The following is a 24,125-nucleotide window of genomic DNA, read 5'->3' on the forward strand; positions in this document are numbered from 1 at the left end:
ACTTGGCAACAGACTGATCAATTGATGTAATTAAGAATTGCACATTGGAGTTTTTTGTGCATGAGTTGGTTTGATTAGAGTTGTGTTGGAAATCCAGCACTGACATAATCCAGCACTGGGAGAACTTGCACAATTGGTGGCTGACTAAACACTTTTTTTCCCCACTGTAACTGTAGTTCATGGGCGGAGAAGCACAGGGTAAAGTTCTATTTCCAATTTAATTTAATTCCTAAAAATGATAGGCTATTTACATTGACTGGAAATAAATATTGCATGCATTTGCCTATTTTCATATATATTAAGAGAGGTTTGATTTTCTCCATGTAGGCCTACCCCTTATTATAAATAAAGTAGAATCCCTTATATTTTAAAACTTAAGTCTCAAGCTAGGCTATATGATAACATTGGTAATAGGTCAGTTGTTTTAGCCTATTACAGTGACTTGCAAAAGTATTCACCCCCCTTGGCATTTTTCCTATTTTGTTGCCTTACAACCTGGAATTAAAATGGATTTTGGGGGGGGGGGGTTATATCATTTGATTTACACAACATGCCTACCACTTTGAAGATGCAAAATATTGTATATTTTGAACAAACAAGATATAAACAGAAAACTTGAGCGTGCATAACTATTCACCCCCCCAAAGTCAATACTTTGTAGAGCCACCTTTTGCAGCAATTACAGCTGCAAGTCTCTTGGGGTATGTCTCTATAAGCTTGGCACATCTAGCCACTGGGATGTTTGCCCATTCTTCAAGGCAAAACTGCTCCAGCTCCTTCAAGTTGGATGGGTTCCGCTGGTGTACAGCAATCTTTAAGTCATACAACAGATTCTCAATTGGATTGAGGTCTGGGCTTTTAAATGTTTCCCCTTAAACCACTCGAGTGTTCCTTTAGCAGTATGCTTAGGGTCATTGTCCTGCTGGAAGGTGAACCTCCATCCCAGTCTCATATCTCTGGAAGACTGAAACAGGTTTCCCTCAAGAATTTCCCTGTATTTAGTGCCATCCATCATTCCTTCAATTGTGACCAGTTTCCCGGTCCCTGCCGATGAAAAACATTGCCACAGCATGATGCTGCCACCACCATGCTTCACTGTGGGGATGGTGTTCTCGGGGTGATGAGAGGTGTTGGGTTTGCGCCAGACATAGCGTTTTCCTTGATGGCCAAAAATCTCAATTTTAGTCTCATCTGACCAGAGTACCTTCTTCCATATGTTTGGGGAGTCTCCCGCGTGCCTTTTGGCAAACACCAAACGTGTTTACTTATTTTTTTCTTTAAGCAATGTATTTTTTCTGGCCACTCTTCTGTAAAGCCCAGCTCTGTGGAGTGTACGGCTTAAAGTGGTCCTCTGGACAGATACTTTAATCTCCGCTGTGGAGCTTTGCAGCTCCTTCAGGGTTATCTTTGGTCTCTTTGTTGCCTCTCTGATTAATGCCCTCCTTGCCTGGTGGGCGGCCCTCTCTTGGCAGGTTTGTTGTGGTGCCATATTCTTTAAATTTTTTAATAATGGATTTAATGATGCTCCGTGGGATGTTCAACGTTTCTGATATTTTTTTATAACCCAACCCTGATTGTCCCTGACCTGTTTGGAGAGCTCCTTGGTCTTCATGGTGCTGCTTGCTTGGTGGTGCCGCTTGCTTAGTGGTATAGCAGACTCTGGGGCCTTTCAGAACAGGTGTATATATACTGAGATCATGTGACAGATCATGTGACACTTAGAGTGCACACAGGTGGACTTTATTTAACTAATTATGTGACTTCTGAAGGTAATTGGTTGCACCAGATCTTATTTAGGGGCTTCCTAGCAAAGGGGGTGAATACATATGCACGCACCACTTTTCCGTTATTTATTTATTATAATTATTTGAAACAAGTTATTTTTTTCATTTCACTTCACCAATTTGGACTATTTTGTGTATGTCCATTACATGAAATCCAAATAAAAATCCAGTTAAATTACAGGTTGTAATGCAACAAAATAGGAAAATGCCAAGGGGGATGAATGCTTTTGCAAGGCACTGTACTTGCGAGGCACATCGGAGCATAAATTGAAATAACTTGTCTTTTTATTTCACTGGACTCAAGGTGATGTCTCAACGGAGGGAGGGAGAGAGTACGAGTCGAAGTGGAGAAGCGTGTTTCATGATATCTAAAAGTGTTCAATAAAAACAATCTTGTAGTGCAGATCATTGTCTCTGAATGTACTGAAACTGTCTTTAAGGCCCTCGATTAGATCAATGCAATCATTGATTGATATAGAGGGGGACTGGAGGCTCTTCATGGCGAAATCGCTGATATCAAATATCTTGGCAAATGCTCCAACATCCTCTTCCATACACGTCTCTTGAAAAAATGTAACAATGAGCTTTGTTTGGCCATTTTACTTCAGTTCTAGCTAGCTAGCTAACGGTGAGTAGCGTACACCATGTAGCCTAGCCTACACAGCGATAGCTACTGTTTACTGAACATGTTATCAGTGTGAAGTGAAACGTGCCAGAACCCGCCCATTATTTAGAAATTCCTAAGCTGATAAAGTAAATAATCAAGCATAATTCAAATTCATTACATAGACCTAAATGAAATAGATTTTATGTACAGCACTACATTTTATGTAAGATGTCCTTGAGTGTCCTGAAAGGCATCTGCCAGATAAAATGTATTATTATTATTATTATTGTCAATATATATCCCTTTAACTTTCCCACCCCGTCCCTACTGCTTGCTATGGATTCCATCTGATGATGTATGCATGTTTAGACCAGTGCTTGACTTGGACTGAAATAGGTGCCGGTATTCATTTTGGGTACCGGTACCATTTATATTTAAGTGCATGAACTCCTCAATTCTTTTGAGCTAATATTCTATAGGAGGTGCAGGAGCTCAAACAGAATACAATGTGAGATGCTGGTACTCAGTTCCGGTGTGCTCCCGCCCAAGTCAAGTACTGTGCTTAGGTAAAACGACAAATAATGTCCCGTCTGCAACACTGATGTAAAAATGGTATCCACGAGTTCATTTGACTCTGGGGAAGTAGATAAAGGGCCTCATTGTCAAAATGTGTAAATGTCCCTTTAATGTACTGTATGCTTCTGTCTTACACATAAAATTGAAATGTTTGGATATTGTCTCAGATTCATAAAGACACATGTAATTTTCCTCACCCTATTGATACATTTTCTCTTGACAACTTTAAATGTTATATCAGTTGTATCACCGTTACATTTTTTTACTTTACGCTAAACTCCAATTTGGGATCCTGCCCCCAGGGTTTCCTTATTATTTGTAAAAGGAGTGATCTGGTCTTGCTGTTAGAACCTCTCAAACAGTGGTTTGTACATTTGTATCATGTCCTCCTCCCTCAAGTGTAATGTAATCTGTATAAGGCAAAACACTCATAACATCCTCCAACAGAAAGAGAGAATCTGATTCTACAGAGGAGAAGTAATATTACATCAACAATGCAAGTTGTGTTAGAATATGTTGGAAAGGCCTACAATTTAGCAAAGTTCTATTTAGTTTACTTTTTTAAAGTCCCACTTCTGTGCTTTAAGGGCGCACAATTGGCCCAGCGTCGTCCAGGGTAGGGGAGGGAATGGCCGGCAGGGATGTAGCTCAGTTGGTAGAGCATGGCGATTGCAACGCCAGGGTTGTGGGTTTGATTCCCACGGGGGGCTAGTATGAAAATAAAACAATAAAAACAAACAAAAACACAATTTATAATGTATGCACTCACTAGCTGTAAGTCGCTCTGGATAAGAGCGTCTGCTAAATGACTAAAATGTAAAACAATGTAAGGGCAATATAAGCTAATATGATGTGACTCAAGATAAACAGTATATGTTTTCCATTTGCTTCTTGTTTTGTTTTTTTGGCTTGATGGTGGCTGGTTTCCCTCTGATAGATAGCCGTGCAACTTTTGTTTTGACGTCCTGTTTCAGTTTTACCACTTCAGATCCATTCCAACACAGTCACATGTTACAAATAAGTACATTTCCCTCCATCCCCTGAAATGGAGAAGATGATGGTGTGTAACAGCTGTTTGAATAAGAATCCTAGTGCCATGCTTTTCTAGAGGAGAGCCAGATAAGGCATTTGTGCTTCCTGCGTCGGGACGTATTATGAAGTTCTGTGCTTTGTGGGAGATGATGAGGCAGCGGAAGAGGGCATGCTGGGAGAAACAATCTGTCATGTGGTGTGGTGGAGCCGGAGTGTCACACACAGTGGGATCTAGCACCTCTGTCTATGGGTCCGTGCTGCCGAGCCCTGTGTCTCCCAGATTACGGCTGTGTTGGGTGCTATCTCTGTGGAGGGACTGTTTACTCCTCCCTGTCGAGCCGCTGGCATGTTCCAACCGTTACAGTGTGGGGCGGCCATGATAAGACTATCACACACCCATCACTGCCCGACTTGCCCCGCAATGCCTGCTGCATGGCCCCAGATTTCACCCTCTCTCATTCCACCTCTTTCTATCTCTTTTTAATTTTCACTCTCTTTCCTCAGTCCTTCTCACTCCCTTGTCATCTTCTCTCCTTTCTCTATCCTTCTCTCCTCTTCTCTCTCTCAATGCATCATGTGCATTCAGAAACCCATGTCTTGCAGCTGATTGTGTTGCGGTTGGAAAGGCAATGCCAATTTTGGATGACGAACTGCTTCAGAGCTGTGGCGAAGATGGCTGCTGTCATAATTGTCATTCTGATCCACTACACTCTTCCCCCTGCTAATTGTCATTCAAATGGTATTTTCTCTTGCCCCCTTTAAATGTTCTATCGGTTGTATCACCGTTTTAAAAGTTTACTTTACGCTAAACTCCAATTTGGGATCCTGCCCCCAGGGTTTCCTTATTATTTGCAAAAGGAGTGATCTGGTCTTGCTGTTAGAACCTGTCAAACAGTTTGTGCAATTGTCCTCCCTCAAGTGTAATGTAATCTGTATAAGGCAATACACTCAAACATTTCTGTTTACTTTTTTAAAGTCCCACTTCTGTGCCTTAAGGGCAATATAAGCAAATATTATGTGACTCAAGATAAACAGTATATGTTTTCCACTCTTCCCCCTGCTAACTGTCATTCAAATGGTATCACCACCCCGCCACTCTCATGTGATCAGAGACATACTTCCTGTGCCTGGGCAAAAGGAAGAAAGCTGCTGACAGCTGCCTCAGTTTGGCTTCTTCTTTAGTTCACTAGTCCAATAGGATTGAGATTCAAGGCTAAACATAAACATGTAACGGCCAAATTAATTTAACCAAAGGATGATATGAATGTTGTATTAGCAAAAGTAGATAAAATCAAGCTTCATGCCTCTTCAATGTTTTACCTCTTCAGCTTTCCCAGCTGGGTTCTGGAGAAGAGCATGACTTTACCTCTAATTTGATGCTTTACACAAACAAATAATCCACTCCCTGGATTGAAATAATGATTGTCTTTTATCTTCACTTCTTTGGTAATCTGTGTGTGTTAGACTTGGCCTGGTCACTCCACTCCCTCTCTATGTCTCTAGCTCTATCTCATACCAGCACCTGGCTCTGATGTCATAAACATGGATGATATGGTCTCTGTCCTTCAGCTGGTTGGGAGTGGGCAGTTCATATAGCTAGGGATGTGTAACTTCTTTTTAATTCATACTTTCCATGGCCTTTCTATGTCAAGCATTGCTAACTGTAAATATGATACTATATGACTGCACATGGATGTTATGGCTTCCATTGCTTGAGACTGAGAGTACATACTCAGTGTCTGCAAATTAAAGTGTCCTAAGTGGGGGTTTCCCATAAAATAGTACATATTATATAGAACAGCCCATGGGAGATATCCGTTCTTCAACATGTCTCCCCTAGCTTTTAGCCTCAGGCTGGCACACCTTTCCACCTTCCACCCCTTTACCGGAGCACAGACCAGGGATATTTTGCATACTAATTTGCAAGACAAATTCAACTCTGTGCACCATCTTCTGGCCTACACACACCCTGTGGTCACATCCCACTGTTACTAAAGGGAGCCATCCCACCCAGTGTGTGTGTGTGTATGTGTGTATGTGTGTGTGTGTGTGTGTGTGTGTGTGTGTGTGTGTGTGTGTGTGTGTGTGTGTGTGTGTATATGTGTGTGTGTGTGTGTGTGAGCTTGAGTTTGGTGTGGTTAGGTTTGAGAGTGTGTGCAGATGTATGTGCCATAATTTTCTTATGCTTGTTTTCTGTTAATGTGTTTGTCAGTGTTAAGTCGGTTTCTGGTATCTGATTCCTCCATAAGCTTGCTGGCAAGGCAGCAGGCATGGGCCGTTCGACAAATTAGTGCTGCACGATTGAAAAGAAAGCAGTTTGCTTTGTTAATTTCACCTTTTGTTTCATTATCTTGTAGTTTTAACATACATTTTACTTTTTATTTCACCTATTTTTTTAATTTTCTGTGGATGCCTCAAGTTCAAATGAGGGGAAAATAATTTGTCTTGATTTAGCTTAAGATTGTTGTTGAGCTGGAAGTGTTTAAATATGTAAATTTTAGCTTTATTTTGACTGGACAGTTTAACATTGAAGTTCCAGAGAAACGTACGGTTTAGTTCATTGAGGGATTAGGATACCACAGTGCCCCAGGCCAGCACAGGAGATGCAAATGAAGAGGGGGAGGAGAGAGAGAGAGAGAGAGCGAGAGAGAGAGAGAGAGAGAGAGAGAGAGAGAGAGAGAGAGAGAGAGAGAGAGAGAGAGAGAGAGAGAGAGAGAGAGAGAGAGAGAGAGAGAGTAAAAGCATACAATAATTAATATATAATTACTAGTGAGACGTTACTATATTGTGTTGTTTTAAAACCCTGCGTTGTGTTGTACTAAATGATAAAAAGCACAGACACACACCTGTATGCGAATGTTGAAAAGGGAAGTTCAGATCAGGTGCGTGTGGGTGGACCTGGTCCCCAAATTTCCCCAGTTTCCCCCAAGGCTACAGTCTGGGCCCCACCCCTCCAATGCAGGACCCATGTCCTGTTTGTTTAGGCCCGCCCGTCCTGCTCCTCTCTTTGCCATTGGCTGCCTGTGCAGGATTTTGATTTGCTCTGTACCCTCACACCAGGATGCAACCCTAACTGTTCCTCCTGAGCACAACGGACCCTGTTGCCTGGGTAATATAAACACTAATTTGCATGGCACCACAGATTTGTTTACCAACTGTACCAGACAGTTGACAGGCTGTACGTTTCATTCTGCACCAAGACACTGATTTCTGTAACAATCCCGTAACTTAACTCATACTGCTGTTGTGACCATGTATGTGTGTTGTATTTTTCACCCACTGAAAATTACTTTCCTGCCAATTTCTCTGTGTGTGTTAATTTGGTGGTTTAACTCAGGTTGAAATCTGTTTTGTAGGCAAATCTGGAACCCTCCAACCAGGATTTCTGGAACACTAGGGAATTTATTGAAAGTTCCCAGAATTGTTCTACCCTATACAGCATACAGTGGGACTTGAATAGATTGTTGTTAGAAATTAGCAAACATTTGGGGATAGTGGTAGGCCTAAAACCTCAAAACCTGATTTAACCCATAGTTGTACTTGGCCAGGTACTTATACAGTATTTGACAGATTTAACTAAGACATTCTCTGATTTGACTGTAACAGCTTAAATGGCCTAACTGGATGAAGGTGGTGTCTTCATGAGAAGTGCAATGTGCTTGTCGAAGCAAATCTGTCAGAATGGATGGGTGTGGTACAGTATGGGGACAGGGTGTTTGAGTACTACATCCTCTGTCTGTCTGTTGTTATATAGTATATCCAATATCATAACACAGAGTGAATACACTTCTTCTTCCCACTTGAAGACCAACATTGTGACTAACTAGAGATTAAGCCGAATGGGCAGACCTTTGCTTACGGGTGTGAAGAACTGCATCATACATGGGGAATTTAGTATATTAGTGACTCTGAGATTTCGGAAGCATTGGGGGGATTGATCAAGAATGAGAAAAAAATGTGTTGTAACCTTTTTTGTATTTCCTCCCTCTACGCTCTTTGGTGAGCATCATGACATGCATGGGCAGTCCATTCCTCTGTCTGTGTGACATTTGAGAACCTGGTGGACTTGAGATTTGCATGGTGTTCCAGGTATAGATTTGAATTAAGCCTGACACTATCTCTGACTGGTCATACAAGAGATTTCAGACCCAGGCAACATGAGTTCAGCCTTGCAGAGGACTGCTACAGAGCCAGTTGGAAGACAGTCTGCATGCAACCTGCGCCATGAGTAAACGGTCACACATAAAGACTAGGCTTACTGTGAGCCATCTCATCTTACTAAGCTAACACAATGCTTGTATTTTACCTTTTGACAGTTTTTTTTCTTCTTCTTCACAATGTTTGTCAATTTGTCACATGAGAGTGAATGTATGATTATGTTAAATATGGGCGGAGTGTGAGTTTTATTTTCTCCACAAACCACAATAATTACGAGGATTATAATAAAATCTCACCATTTATTTGGAGAGCATTTGTTCATTCATACCATTGCTTCATTTTATTTGACATAAGATTAATTTATAAATACAGTATGAATGGCACACACATACTCTTTGTGAACATATAAAGCTTTTTCTTAAATACATTATGCAACAAAATCATGAGACCTATCTCTCTTCACATTTGACTTTAAAGGCCTCAGTAATGCACCCAAAGGATGCATATCAGTTGAATTAGATTTTATTCCAAAGGGCTGTTCCTCCTTAAGTGATAGCAAATACTTTTTTCATAAAGTATCTTCATCATTTGCATTGTCTAATTTCTGCTGGTTAGCTGCTGGCTCTGATTGACTTAAAAATGCCTTTTCACAAGAAGGATAAGATTCAATGCGGTACGTGTAAAACAGATTATTGTGTCCGTAGTGGCCATTTTGTGTCATGATGTACCATGATGCTCACCACTAAGGCACATTTTCCTCTTCTTCTCCATCCATTGTTTTCACCCTCTTCACTTCAGGCCATGCTGGCTCTCATGGTGTCTGCGGAGGTCCACCTTGCGATGGAAGCCCTTGACACAGATCTCACAGCCAAAGGGCTTAAAGCCTGTGTGTTTACGACTATGTGTGATGAGGTTGGAGCTCTGGCTAAACGCCTTGCCACACACCTGGCATTTGTGGGGCTTCTCACCTAAATAGACACATACAAAAACATGTTTAAACTGTGGCATTATCATATCTATCATAATCAAATATCACAGTTTCATTTTGTATTGATGCTCTTGCTGTACACGTGAGCAATATTTTGCATTTCCCATCTAGTATAAAAACAGATAACGTAACGCATGAGGTATATCTGTGCTGTAAAGTCAGTATCAATGACTGGGAGGAAAGAATGATGCCATTGTTAAGATTTGTCAAACATTCATTGGAGACATATTCTGCCTGCACAGAGTTCATTTCACAGAGGCCTCGGCAAAGTAGGAAAACCAGATATGCAAATCAGATGGACATTTGTTTAAGTTTCTTTTTCTGATTCATCAGGAGTTATATTACTCTTGGAAACAATTCATGTTAAAAGCACCTAGAAAGCAGAGAACTACAGTGTGAGGCAATCACTAACGTTGCCTTTCAGTTTTCTGAGAAATTACAATACACTCAAATCAGTGGTTGGATCCCTAACTTTGGTGCTCTGTGGATGCTCTTCTCTCCTCACCTGTGTGGATGTAGGTGTGTTTCTTCATGTCCGACTTCTGGTGGAACCTCTTTCCACAGTACTGACAGGGGTAGGGCCTGGTGTCTGAGTGGATGAGTAGATGGGTGGAGAGGGTGGAGGAGCGCTTGAATGTCTTTCCACACATCTTGCATTCAAAACTTCTTTCCTTTGTTTAAAGAAATATGTACTTAATTTATCATCTCATGTCAAATATGATCATTCTCATGAAAGTATACACATAACTTAGGGCAATTTGGACAATGTGCCAGAGTACACATCTCTGGTTGTCTGTCTTGTCTCCTTAACCATCTCCAACAGGACACTGTGCATTGTGGGTACCTGTGAGTGAACATTCATGTGTTGCTCCAGGCTGACAGCATGGCCAAAGGTTTTCCTGCAGATGCTGCAGCCGAACGGTCTGGTCCCGCTGTGGGAGCGTCTGACATGCACCTCCAGACCATGAGGGGTTGAGAACACCTGCCGTGGCAGAGGGGGACAGGGAAGTTATCAACCGGCTAGGAGGAGCTTATCAAAAAGTCACAATATCAATGTGTAGTCTTTTAAACGTGTTGTGGCAGTCTAATTCTGTATAGGCCCATTAGCTATTGTCAGTTACACAGTGTAAAGAGAAAGCTGTTCTTCCACTCCTGCATATGTACCTTGTCACAGGTGATGCAGTGATAATTTCCAGAGGTGGGGTAGTAGTGTGTGCTGCAGTCCAGAGGTTGCTGGGGCTCAGGGCTATTGCTGACGTGAGCCCCAAACAGGCTGCTGGAGTGCTGCATGAGGGAGGGGGGGAAGCCCATCTGATGAAAGTCATAGGGTGCAGGTACAGAGTCCCAGGTGTAGGAGGGCTTGTAGTAGGCAGGGAGCTCTGCCATGTGAGCCTCTGAGGGTAGACGTAATATGAGAATTGACTCAATGAACACTTCCTCTGAAAGAACCTTCTGAATCATATGCTGTCCCATTTAGGACCAATAAGGTTATATTCTATTCTATTCCCAACTGTTTTTGTCTCTTCAAAACATCCCAGCCCAGTTGGAGGGTCTCTCACCTGATAAGTAGTATGGCCGTGGAGCAGGGGTACCAGGGTGTCCTGTTGGGTCAGGGTGAAAGGGGACTGGTCGTTCAGGCTCCTGCTCATTTTTCATGTAAGAATAGGGGTCAGGATGAGTGGGCTGACCCAGTGACTGAGGCCTGACTGGAGACTCTGGACTCTTTAGTTCTGACGAGATCAAATCAAATACAGTGTTTTTTGTCACATGGACCGAATACAACAGGTATAGAGACCTTTTCCAACAATGGAGAGTTAAAAAGTAAGAAAATATCAAAATAAAAAAAGTACCAGTACCTGTCAATTCACAATTGTAAATATGATTAATTGAGTCTCAACATAAAGTCAAAAAAGTTTATCTGTGAAAGTGTACATAAATGTACAGGTAACTGCCAAAATAAAGGAAACACTTGAGTAAATGATAGATAAAGGGTATATTAAAAGCAGGTTCTTCCACACAGATGTGGCTGTGGTTCCGAAGTTAATTAAGCAATTAAAACATCCCATTATGCTTAGGGTCATGTATAAAAATGTCCAGTTGCCAATTATGTTGGCTATCATGGCTAGAAGAAGAGATCTTAGTGGCCATGTCCAAATACCCATACTAGCGTACTAAATAGTATCAAATCAATCAAATCAAATTGTATTGGTCACATGCGCCGATTACAACAGGTGTAGACCTTACAGTGAAATGCTTACTTACAAGCATTTCACTGAGGTAATATGTACATGTAGGTAGAGTTAAAGTGACTATGCATAGATAATAAACAGAGAGTAGCAGCGCAGCGTAAAGGGGGCGGTTTGGTATACACCACCTGGTATATACATGTCAATGCCCTGACTCAGAGGACTCTTATATGTTGAGTCAGGGTGTGTATATTCTTTGTTGTGTATGTTCTATGTTGTATATTCTAGTATGTGTGGATCTATGTTGGCCGGTGTGGTTCCCAATCAGAAGCAGCTGTCGCTCGTTGTCTCTGATTGGGGACCATACTTAGGCAGCCTATTGGCACTGTCTAGTTGTGGGATCTTGTTCCGTGTAAGGTTAGTTGTGTGTCTACCTTAGGACTTCACGTTTCGTTTCCTTTGTTGTTTTGTCGTGTGTTTAACAGTTAAAATAAACATGTACGCATATCACGCTGCGCCTTGGTCTGACCCGTCATTAAACGAACGTGACAGAAGATCCCACCAAACAAGGACCAAGCAGCGTGCCGAGAAGGAGCAAACGCCTGGGACTCAACAGGAGGTTATGTTAGTAGATGTCCTCCTCGGGTGGGGGAGAATTACGGAGGGGGAGGCCGTCCGTTATCGGAAGGCGATGAAGGAGGATGCCCAGGTAGGAGAGGAAAAACGGCGCCAACAGTGCCGACGACGGAGACCCGAGAAGCAACCCCAAGTAAATGTTTTGGGGGGGCACACGGTGTGGACGACGAGGCAGCAGGAGGCCTTTAAAGGGCGGATCTGCAGGTTAGGAGAGGAGGCCACCATGTTACGGGGGCTATTGGTTCAGAGGGAGCAGGAGTTATTCGGTCAGAGGGAGGCCCAACAGAAGGCTGAAAGGGAGAAGGAAAGAGTAGAGACACGGCGAGAGGAGCTGGTTAGGCAGCAGAAGGAGCGGGGGTTAATAAAGGAACCCAGTCCTGCTCCTCGCACCAAGCAAGTGGTGCGTGTCGCCAGTCCGGTCCGGCCTGTTCCTGCTCCCCGCACCAAGCCAGTGGTGCGTGTTCCCAGTACGGCCCGGCCCGTTCCTGCACCTCGCACCAAGCCTGTGATGCGCGTCGCCAGTCCGGCCCGGCCTGTTCCTGCTCCTCGCACCAAGCCAGTGGTGCGCGTCGCCAGTCCGGCCCGGCCTGTTCCTGCTCCTCGCACCAAGCCAGTGGTGCGCGTCGCCAGTCCGGCCCGTTCCTGCTCCTCGCACTAAGCCAGGGGTGCGCATCGCCAGCCCGGCCTGTTCCTGATCCTCGCACCAAGCCAGTGGTGCGCGTCGCCAGCCCGACCCGGCCTGTTCCTGCTCCTCGCACCAAGCCAGTGGTGCGCGTCGCCAGCCCGGCCCGGCCTGTTCCTGCTCCTCGCACCAAGCCAGTGGTGCGCGTCGCCAGCCCGGCCTGGCCTGTTCCTGCTCCTCGCACCAAGCCAGTGGTGCGCGTCCCCAGTCCGGCCCGGCCTGTTCCTGCTCCTCGCACCAAGCCAGTGGTGCGCGTCGCCAGCCCGGCCCGGCCTGTTCCTGCTCCTCGCACCAAGCCAGTGGTGCGCGTCGCCAGCCCGGCCCGGCCTGTTCCTGCTCCTCGCACCAAGCCAGTGGTGCGCGTCGCCAGTCCGGCCCGGCCCGTTCCCTGCCCCTCGCACCAAGCCAGTGGTGCGTGTTCCTAGTCAGGTCCGGCCTGTGCCTGCTCCTCGCACCAGACCAGTGGTGCATTTGTCCGGCACGGCCCGTGCCCGTCAGCTGCTCCACTCCGGAGCCAGAGCAGTCCGCTCCACCGGTGCCTGATCCAGCTCCGGTCAGCTGCGCCACTCCGGAGCCAGAGCAGTCCGCTCCACCGGGTAAAGTCCAGCTCTGGTCAGCGGCTCCACTCCGGAGCCAGAGCAGTCCGCTCCACCGGTGCCTGATCCAGCTCCGGTCAGCGGCTCCACTCCGGAGCCAGAGCAGTCCGCTCCACCGGTGCCAAGTCCAGCTCCGGTCAGCGGCTCCAGTCCAGACCATGACGTCACCCCTCTCCAGGTTCGGGGTCTCCCACACCAGGGTCCAGACAGGGCCTGGCGTATCGTGGGAGGAAGGAGAGGGGAAGTAGCGCGCCGAGGTCCAGAACAGACCAGGGGCGCAACAGGGAGGCGGAGAGTGAGAGGTCGTCACGCCCCGAGCCGGATCCGCCTCCGAGGCGGAATGCCCACCCGGCCCCTACCCTGTTATGTTTATGTTGTGCGGTCGGAGTCCGCACCTTTGAGGGGGGGGGTACTGTCACGCCCTGACTCAGGGGACTCTTATATGTTGAGTCAGGGTGTGTATATTCTTTGTTGTGTATGTTCTATGTTGTATATTCTAGTATGTGTGGATCTATGTTGGCCGGTGTGGTTCCCAATCAGAGGCAGCTGTCGCTCGTTGTCTCTGATTGGGGACAATACTTAGGCAGCCTATTGGCACTGTCTAGTTGTGGGATCTTGTTCCGTGTAAGGTTAGTTGTGTGTCTACCTTAGGACTTCACGTTTAGTTTCCTTTGTTGTTTTGTCGTGTGTTTAACAGTTAAAATAAACATGTACGCATATCACGCTGCGCCTTGGTCTGACCCGTCATTAAACAAGCGTGACAATACAGTTGAAGTCAGAAGTTTACATACACCTTAGCCAAATACATTTAAACTCAGTTTTTCACAATTCCTGACATTTAATCCTAGTACAAATTCCCTGTGTTAGGTCAGTTAGGATCATCACTTTATTTTAAGAATGTGAAATGTCCGAATAATAGTAGATAGAATTATTTATTTCAGATGTTATTTCTTTCATCACATTCCCAGTAGGTCAGAAGTGTACATACACTCAATTAGTATTTGATTGCATTGCCTTTAAATTGTTTAACTTGGGTGAAACATTTCGGGTAGCCTTCCACAAGCTTCCCACAATAAGTTGGAGGAATTTTGGCCCATTCCTCCTGACAGAGCTGGTGTAACTGAGTCAGGTTTGTAGGCCTCCTTGCTCGCACACGCTTTTTCAGTTCAGCCCACACATTTTCTATACGATTGAGGTCAGGGCTTTGTGATGGCCACACCAATATCTTGACTTTGTTGTCCTTAAGCCATTTTGCCACAACTTTAGAAGTATGCTTGGGGTCATTGTCCATTTGGAAGACCCATTTGCAACCAAGCTTTAACTTCCTGACTGATGTCTTGAGATGTTGCTTCAATATATCCACATAATTTTCCTTCCTCATGATGCCATCTATTTTGTGAAGTCCACCAGTCCCTCCTGCAGCAAAGCACCCCCACAGCATGATGCTGCCAACCCTGTGCTTCACGGTTGGGATGGTGTTCTTCGGCTTGCAAGCGACCCCCTTTTTCCTCCAAACATAACGATGGTCATTATGGCCAAACAGTTCTATTTTTGTTTCATCAGACCAGAGGACATTTCTCCAAAAAGTACGATCTTTGTCCCCATGTGCAGTTGCAAACCGTAGTCTGGCTTTTTTATGGCGGTTTTGGAGCAGTGGCTTCTTCATTGCTGAGCGGCCTTTCAGGTTATGTCGATATAGGACTCGTTTTACTGTGGATATAGATACTTTTGTACCGGTTTCCAGCAACTTCACAAGGTCCTTTGCTGTTGTTCTGGGATTGATTTGCACTTTTCGCACCAAGTACATTCATCTCTAGGAGACAGAACGCATCTCCTTCCTGAGCGGTATGACGGCTGCATGGTCCCATGGTGTTTATACTTGCGTACTATTGTTTGTACAGATGAACGTGGTACCTTCAGGCGTTTGGAAATTGCTCCCAAGGATGAACCAGACAATTTTTTTTCTGAGGTCTTGGCTGATTTCTTTTGATTTCCCATGATGTCAAGCAAAGAGGAACTGAGTTTGAAGGTAGGCCTTGAAATACATCCACAGGTACACCTCCAATTGACTCAAATGATGTCAATTAGCCTATCAGAAGCTTCTAAAGCCATGATATCATTTTCTGGAATTTTCAAAGCTGTTTAAAGGCACAGTCAACTTAGTGTATGTTAACTTCTGACCCACTGGAATTGTGATACAATGAATTATAAGTTAAATCATCTGTCTGTAAATAAATTAATGGCCCCCTGTGGGAATCGAACCCACAACCCTGGCGTTGCAAACGCCATGCTCTATCAACTGAGCTACATCCCTGCCGGCCATTCCCTCCCCTAGACGACGCTGGGCCAATTGTGCGCCGCCCATGAGTCTCCCGGTCGCGGCCGGCTGCGACAGAGCCTGGATTCGAACCAGGATCTCTAGTGGCACAGTTAGCTGAACAGGCCGGGTCGGGCTGGCTTGGTGCGTGTCGCCAGCCCGACCCGGCCTGTTCCTGCTCCTCGCACCAAGCCAGTGGTGCGCGTCGCCAGTCCGGCCCGGCCTGTTCCTGCTCCTCGCACCAAGCCAGTGGTGCGCGTCGCCAGCCCGGCCCGGCCTGTTCCTGCTCCTCGCACCAAGCCAGTGGTGCGCGTCGCCAGCCCGGCCTGGCCTGTTCCTGCTCCTCGCACCAAGCCAGTGGTGCGCGTCCCCAGTCCGGCCCGGCCTGTTCCTGCTCCTCGCACCAAGCCAGTGGTGCGCGTCGCCAGCCCGGCCCGGCCTGTTCCTGCTCCTCGCACCAAGCCAGTGGTGCGCGTCGCCAGCCCGGCCCGGCCTGTTCCTGCTCCTCGCACCAAGCCAGTGGTGCGCATCGCCAGTCCGGCCCGGCCCGTTCCTGCCCCTCGCACCAAGCCAGTGGTGCGTGTTCCTAGTCAGGTCCGGCCTGTGCCTGCTCCTCGCACCAGACCAGTGGTGCATTTGTCCGGCACGGCCCGTGCCCGTCAGCTGCTCCACTCCGGAGCCAGAGCAGTCCGCTCCACCGGTGCCTGATCCAGCTCCGGTCAGCTGCGCCACTCCGGAGCCAGAGCAGTCCGCTCCACCGGGGTAAAGTCCAGCTCTGGTCAGCGGCTCCACTCCGGAGCCAGAGCAGTCCGCTCCACCGGTGCCTGATCCAGCTCCGGTCAGCGGCTCCACTCCGGAGCCAGAGCAGTCCGCTCCACCGGTGCCAAGTCCAGCTCCGGTCAGCGGCTCCAGTCCAGACCATGACGTCACCCCTCTCCAGGTTCGGGGTCTCCCACACCAGGGTCCAGACAGGGCCTGGCGTATCGTGGGAGGAAGGAGAGGGGAAGTAGCGCGCCGAGGTCCAGAACAGACCAGGGGCGCAACAGGGAGGCGGAGAGTGAGAGGTTGTCACGCCCCGAGCCGGATCCGCCTCCGAGGCGGAATGCCCACCCGGCCCCTACCCTGTTATGTTTATGTTGTGCGGTCGGAGTCCGCACCTTTGAGGGGGGGGGTACTGTCACGCCCTGACTCAGGGACTCTTATATGTTGAGTCAGGGTGTGTATATTCTTTGTTGTGTATGTTCTATGTTGTATATTCTAGTATGTGTGGATCTATGTTGGCGGTGTGGTTCCCAATCAGAGGCAGCTGTCGCTCGTTGTCTCTGATTGGGGACAATACTTAGGCAGCCTATTGGCACTGTCTAGTTGTGGGATCTTGTTCCGTGTAAGGTTAGTTGTGTGTCTACCTTAGGACTTCACGTTTAGTTTCCTTTGTTGTTTTGTCGTGTGTTTAACAGTTAAAATAAACATGTACGCATATCACGCTGCGCCTTGGTCTGACCCGTCATTAAACAAGCGTGACAATACAGTTGAAGTCAGAAGTTTACATACACCTTAGCCAAATACATTTAAACTCAGTTTTTCACAATTCCTGACATTTAATCCTAGTACAAATTCCCTGTGTTAGGTCAGTTAGGATCATCACTTTATTTTAAGAATGTGAAATGTCCGAATAATAGTAGATAGAATTATTTATTTCAGATGTTATTTCTTTCATCACATTCCCAGTAGGTCAGAAGTGTACATACACTCAATTAGTATTTGATTGCATTGCCTTTAAATTGTTTAACTTGGGTGAAACATTTCGGGTAGCCTTCCACAAGCTTCCCACAATAAGTTGGGGGAATTTTGGCCCATTCCTCCTGACAGAGCTGGTGTAACTGAGTCAGGTTTGTAGGCCTCCTTGCTCGCACACGCTTTTTCAGTTCAGCCCACACATTTTCTATACGATTGAGGTCAGGGCTTTGTGATGGCCACACCAATATCTTGACTTTGTTGTCCTTAAGCCATTTTGCCACAACTTTAGAAGTATGCTTGGGGTCATTGTCCATTTGGAAGACCCATTTGCAACCAAGCTTTAACTTCCTGACTGATGTCTTGAGATGTTGCTTCAATATATCCACATAATTTTCCTTCCTCATGATGCCATCTATTTTGTGAAGTCCACCAGTCCCTCCTGCAGCAAAGCACCCCCACAGCATGATGCTGCCAACCCTGTGCTTCACGGTTGGGATGGTGTTCTTCGGCTTGCAAGCGACCCCCTTTTTCCTCCAAACATAACGATGGTCATTATGGCCAAACAGTTCTATTTTTGTTTCATCAGACCAGAGGACATTTCTCCAAAAAGTACGATCTTTGTCCCCATGTGCAGTTGCAAACCGTAGTCTGGCTTTTTTTATGGCGGTTTTGGAGCAGTGGCTTCTTCATTGCTGAGCGGCCTTTCAGGTTATGTCGATATAGGACTCGTTTTACTGTGGATATAGATACTTTTGTACCGGTTTCCAGCAACTTCACAAGGTCCTTTGCTGTTGTTCTGGGATTGATTTGCACTTTTCGCACCAAGTACATTCATCTCTAGGAGACAGAACGCATCTCCTTCCTGAGCGGTATGACGGCTGCATGGTCCCATGGTGTTTATACTTGCGTACTATTGTTTGTACAGATGAACGTGGTACCTTCAGGCGTTTGGAAATTGCTCCCAAGGATGAACCAGACAATTTTTTTTCTGAGGTCTTGGCTGATTTCTTTTGATTTCCCATGATGTCAAGCAAAGAGGAACTGAGTTTGAAGGTAGGCCTTGAAATACATCCACAGGTACACCTCCAATTGACTCAAATGATGTCAATTAGCCTATCAGAAGCTTCTAAAGCCATGATATCATTTTCTGGAATTTTCAAAGCTGTTTAAAGGCACAGTCAACTTAGTGTATGTTAACTTCTGACCCACTGGAATTGTGATACAATGAATTATAAGTTAAATCATCTGTCTGTAAACAATTGATGGAAATATTACTTGTGTCATGCACAAAGTAGATGTCCTAACCGACTTGCCAAAACTATAGCTTGTTAACAAGAAATTTGTGGAGTTGTTGAAAAACAAGTTTTAATGACTCCAACCTAAGTGTATGTAAACTTCCGACTTCAACTGTAGGTCCTGGATGGCAGGAAGCTTGGCCCCAGTGATGTACTGGGCCGTACGTACTACCCTCTGTAGTGCCTTGCGGTCGGAGGCCAAGCAGTTGCCATACCAGGTAGTGATGCAACCAGTCAGGATGCTCTCTATGGTGCAGCTGTATAACTTTTTGAGGATCTGAGGACCCATGCCAAATATTTTGTATTTGCGAAAATAAATAATGTTTTATAGTGTGTGAAATTTCGAAAATAGTACTTCCAATGCATCATCTAATGTGCGATTGCATTGACTCCCGCCATTCGTTCATTTTGGTACAGTGCATCAATTTATCTGATTTTCAGCTGTTGTCAAACACATGAGTTGGAAAAGACAAGTGAATTACACTACCAGTGAAAAATTTGGACACACCTACTCATTCAAGGGTTTTTCTTTATTTTTATTATTTTTTACATTGTAGAATAATAGTGAAGACATCAAAACTATGAAATAACACATATGGAATCATGTAGTAACCAAAAAAGTGTTAAATACCATCAAGCAAAAACCATCAAGCGCTATGATGAAACTGGCTCTCATGAGGACCGACACAGGAATGGAAGACCCAGAGTACCTCTGCTGCAGAGGTTAAGTTCATTAGAGTTACCAGCTTCAGAAATTGCAGCCCAAATAAATGCTTCACAGAGTTCAGGTCACAGACACATCTCAACATCAACTGTTCAGAGGAGACTGTGTGAATCAGGTCTTCATGGTCAAATTGCTGCAAAGAAATCACTACTAAAGGACACCAATAAGAAGAAGAGACTTGCTTGTGCCAAGAAACACGAGCAATGGACATTAGACCGGTGAAAATGTGTCCTTTAGTCTGGAGTCCAAATTTGAGATTTTTGTTTCCAACCGCCAAGGCTTTGTGAGACACGATGTGGGTGAACGGATGATCTCTGCATGTATATTTCCCACCGTAAAGCATGGAGGAGGAGGTGTTATGGTGTGGGCGTGCTTTGCTGGTGACACTGTCAGTGATTTATTTAGAATTCAAGGCATACTTAACCAGCATGGCTACCACAGCATTCTGCAGAGATTCGCCATCCCATCTGGTTTGGGCTTAGTGGGACTATCATTTGTTTTTCAACAGGACAATGATCCAACACACCTCCAGGCTGTGTAAGGGCTATTTTACCAAGAAGGAGAGTGATGGAGTGCTGCATAAGATGACCTGGCCTCCACAATCCCCCGACCTCAACCCAATTGAGTTGGTTTGGGATGAGTCGGACCGCAGAGTGAAGGAAAAGCAGCCAACAAGTGCTCAGCATATGTGGGAACTCTCTCAAGACTGTTGGAAAAGCATTCCAGGTGAAGCTGGTTGAGAGAATGCCAAGAGTGTGCAAAGCTGTCATCAAGGCAAAGGGTGGCTATTTGAAGAATCTCAAATATAAAATATATTTTGATTTGTTTAACACTTTTTTGGTTTCTACATGATTCCATATGTGTTATTTCATAGTTTGATGTCTTCACTATTATTGTACAATGTAGAAAATAGTAAAAAGAAAGAAAAACCCTGGAATGAGTAGGTGTGTCCAAACTTTTGACTGGTACTGTACATTAGAGCAAACACTGAAATGAGTATGCAGTTTAAGTATGTACACTGAACAAAAATATAAACGCAACATGTAAAGTGTTGGTCCCATGTTTCATGAGCTGAAATAAAAAATGCCAGACATTTTCCATATATTTCTCTCAAATTTTGTGCACAAATTTGTTTACATTCCTATTAGTGAGCGTTTTTCCTTTGCCAAGATAATACATCCACCTGACAGGTGTGGAATATCAAGAAGCTGATTAAACAGCATGATCATTACACAGGTGCACCTTGTGCTGCAGACAATGTACTCCTGAGTGGCACAGTGGTCTAAGGCACTGCATCGCAGTGCTAACTGTGCCACTAGAGATCCTGGTTCGAATCCAGGCTCTGTCGCAGCCGGCCGCGACCGGGAGACTCATGGGCGGCGCACAATTGGCCCAGCGTCGTCTAGGGGAGGGAATGGCCGGCAGGGATGTAGCTCAGTTGATAGAGCATGGCGTTTGCAACGCCAGGGTTGTGGGTTCGATTCCCACAGGGGGCCAGTATAAAAAAATATGTGTTCACTAACTGTAAGTCGCTCTGGATAAGAGCGTCTGCTAAATGACAAAAAATAAAAGGCCACTTTAGAATGTGAAGTTTTGCCACACAACACAATGCCACTCTGATTGGCAGGGCCTGGCTCCCCAGGGGTGGGCCTGGTTGTCAAGTGGGTGGGCCTATGCCGTCCCAGGACACCCATGGCTGCACCCCTGCCCAGTCATGTGAAATCCATAGATTAGGGCCTAATAAATGTATTTCAATTGACTGATTTCCTTATATGAACTGTAACTCAGTAAAATCTTTGAAATTGTTGCATGTTGCGTTTAAATTTTTCTTCAGTATAGTACACTAGTATGGGTATTCGGACAAGGCCAATGACTTTGAAAGAGGGGTCTCAAAGGGTTTAAAGTGTATGTGTGTCACCAGATCTCAAGCCAATTGAACACTATGGGAGATTCTGGAGCAGCACCTGAGACAGTGTTTTCCACCATCAACAAAACACAAAATGATGGTATTTCCCGTGAAAGAATGGTGTCGCATACGTCCAATAAAGATGTATATTTTGCAATCCTTGACACCAGCCCTAACCGCTCAGTTTCAATAGGCTAATTACAATGAATTCAAGGAATTCAGTAAATTGTGAACGCATTGACAAATCCGACCATCAATAACAGTCTTAGCATTTTTCCCTTGCTTTGGACGATACTTGGTCTAATAGTCCAACAGGTGTTGCCTCTGTCCTCAATTTCATTTATTTTCTATGATGATGTTTAACATATATTTAGAAAAGTCCCACTGCATGCTGCAACTCATCATTATGTATTAACTTTCCTCAAGTCAAATAAATGTCATTTGTTTTTCATTTTTTTGCAATAGCCTATTTTGGTGCAGATAATATAAAAATGACTGATGTCTATGATGCACAGGGGTGTGAATAAATTACAAGCAAACGTAAACTTGTCATTGTGTCAATTGATTAATTATAAACTGTGGCAATGCATGAAATAACTTGCAAATCATTATACACTTGTAAAAGTATTGATGTGTCTCCATAATAATCTTGACATTCTTACTTGTAAATTCAGGGTCCCTCGGTTCGGTTTCATCTTCGTGAGATCGGTGCACATTGTAAGATGTGCACCTCTTGTTTTTCACCAAAAAGGATCGTGGCATGACAACGCTGTTGGAAAAGATAATTATGGCAAATGCTTATACGCAACTCAACATATTTTAGGTATTTTGGAGGCCTAGGCCTAGCATGTTATAATGCAGTTTATGAGTCTGTGAACGTTCAAGATTTTTAGGTAGGCTGATTTAACATTTTTGATGGAGCGATTCTGAGCGAGGGAAATAATAGGCTAAATAAATTATCATTACATTATTCTTAGACAAATTGTGTCAGATGTGTAAATTCAGTTTAGGTAGGTTGTTTGACTTTATGCTAACACTGTTTTAAATATAGTATAAATAAACTGTAGTCCTACATGAATTGTACATTTAAAATAACCAAGCCATACTAACTAATTCCCAGAATATGCCACAAATTAATATGCTGTCAAATCCAATACAACAGAATGATCAATCAGTATTTGAGTTATCTATGTAGGCCTATCATGAAATATAACGCTTTGAAAGACAGAAAATAAGAACGTTTTCGTTCCAAAAGCATATGATAGGCTTGTGATGTTTAAAACATCACTGACTTGGATAGGCTAATTGTAAAATGCATTAATTTATTTATAACCTACATGAATCTATCGTAATTTTCTTTATTCGAATTATCAATAAAAATACACAATAAATTATGTTACAGGAAAAATTCGTTATAATATTATACACCTGCTGCACTTACCTTTCGTGTATAAAAAGTAGGTTAGGTAGGATAGTGGTTGTATTACTATATATTGGCAAAGGCTAGCTTACTTTTCCCCCCAGTCTTAAAACAATATCCAATCAGTCGAAGAATACATATTTCCCAAAATCCCTTCGCAAAAGTCAGAATCCAAACCACTGTAAGACATCGCACTTCTTGCTCTCTTTCTTTTTCTCCCCTCCCTGATTTTCAATCAGATACTCTTCTGTAGGAATCTGACTGTGGTTTCAACCAATGAGAGCGCCAACTCGCATTTGGAAATTTGCGTAGAATAACATAAATTAACCTAGACACAACTCCTCGAACTGTTACAAACGATTTTAAGTTTCAAATAGTTCACAAATTAAATTGAAATAATTTTTGAACATCATGTCATCCACATTATTATATTTTGTTTGGTATATAATGGTTTTCAAATTGGAAGGAACAAAGGTCATTTCACCAATTACAGAATATTTTACATCTATTAAAATCGATTAGAGAAACAAAATTAAATCCAATCCAAAAGTTTCACTCCTTACCCTACAACTTGCAATATTTGATTTACAAGATTTACAGTAGTCATTACAATCTCTCTGTTGTGTAAATGAAATTGCCAATACATAGTCTTGGGTGCCTAAGATTTAAATAAGCAAAACTAGGCCCCAGCACCTCCATAGATACACACACCAAACCAGTCTCCGATTATTCATGTTTACACAGTCTTGTTTGCACTGGACTGTATTTTGTGTAGCTGTTCATCAGTTACTGACATAGCCTAGATTTTTTTCTCAGAACTTTTGTCAGACAGTTGGTCAATTCCAGGGTTCTTCTATTCCGGTCCTGGAGGGCCGAAACACCTCTGTTTTTCATCCTCTCCTTCTAATCAGGGGCTAATTCAGACCTGGGACACCAGGTGAGTGCAATTAACTACCAGGTAGAAATAAAAAACAGAAGTGTTTCGGCCCTCCAGGACCGGAATTGAAGAACCCTCGTCTATTCTATCCAACTGTCATAAAGACGTATCTTCATGGATCAGTGCGTTGAAAATAACGAAAACATTATTTTGAATAAAACAAATACAATTAAGTTATTTTGTGTTACAATAACAGTAAAACAATGAATGTCATCTTTGTAAGCTACACTAATATACTGTATCTTGCCAAAATGCGATTTTTCAGTGCATGAACTCACAACGTAATGAAGTGAGGAGGCACACTTGCGACATCACGTGGCGGTTTCTCGTCAATACATTTTTCTCATGCAGGAGCCTCCCATAGAGAATGAAACAGATATCATGTTTGTTAATGTCCCATTATGGCGTCTGTGAGCGCACGGGGAGTGCCATTGAGGCAATCTCCTTTTGAAGTAGTGCATTTTCTTCTTATACTACTTCTATGAGTTGGCAAATAAACTGAAAGAGTGTATACTGCCTAGCAGAGGTGGGACAAAGTCATTGT

The 24,125-nt window shown here is 44.2% G+C and overlaps 1 protein-coding gene across 1 annotated transcript; it reads right to left on the reverse strand.

Moving 5' to 3' along the window:
- Positions 1-8,436: 8,436 nt before the first annotated feature.
- LOC121541181 (zinc finger protein Gfi-1b) lies at positions 8,437-22,975 on the reverse strand. Its single transcript, XM_041850159.2, has 7 exons — positions 22,666-22,975; positions 21,887-21,993; positions 10,705-10,875; positions 10,310-10,539; positions 9,990-10,127; positions 9,651-9,816; positions 8,437-9,125 (listed from the first exon to the last, which is right to left on the reverse strand). Exons 2-7 carry the CDS (start codon positions 21,984-21,986, stop codon positions 8,947-8,949), a joined length of 984 nt encoding a protein of 327 aa, XP_041706093.1. The 5' UTR covers positions 21,987-21,993; positions 22,666-22,975; the 3' UTR covers positions 8,437-8,946.
- Positions 22,976-24,125: the final 1,150 nt, after the last annotated feature.

Source organism: Coregonus clupeaformis, chromosome 27 (genome assembly GCF_020615455.1).
Source record: "Coregonus clupeaformis isolate EN_2021a chromosome 27, ASM2061545v1, whole genome shotgun sequence".
Lineage (NCBI taxonomy): Eukaryota > Metazoa > Chordata > Actinopteri > Salmoniformes > Salmonidae > Coregonus > Coregonus clupeaformis.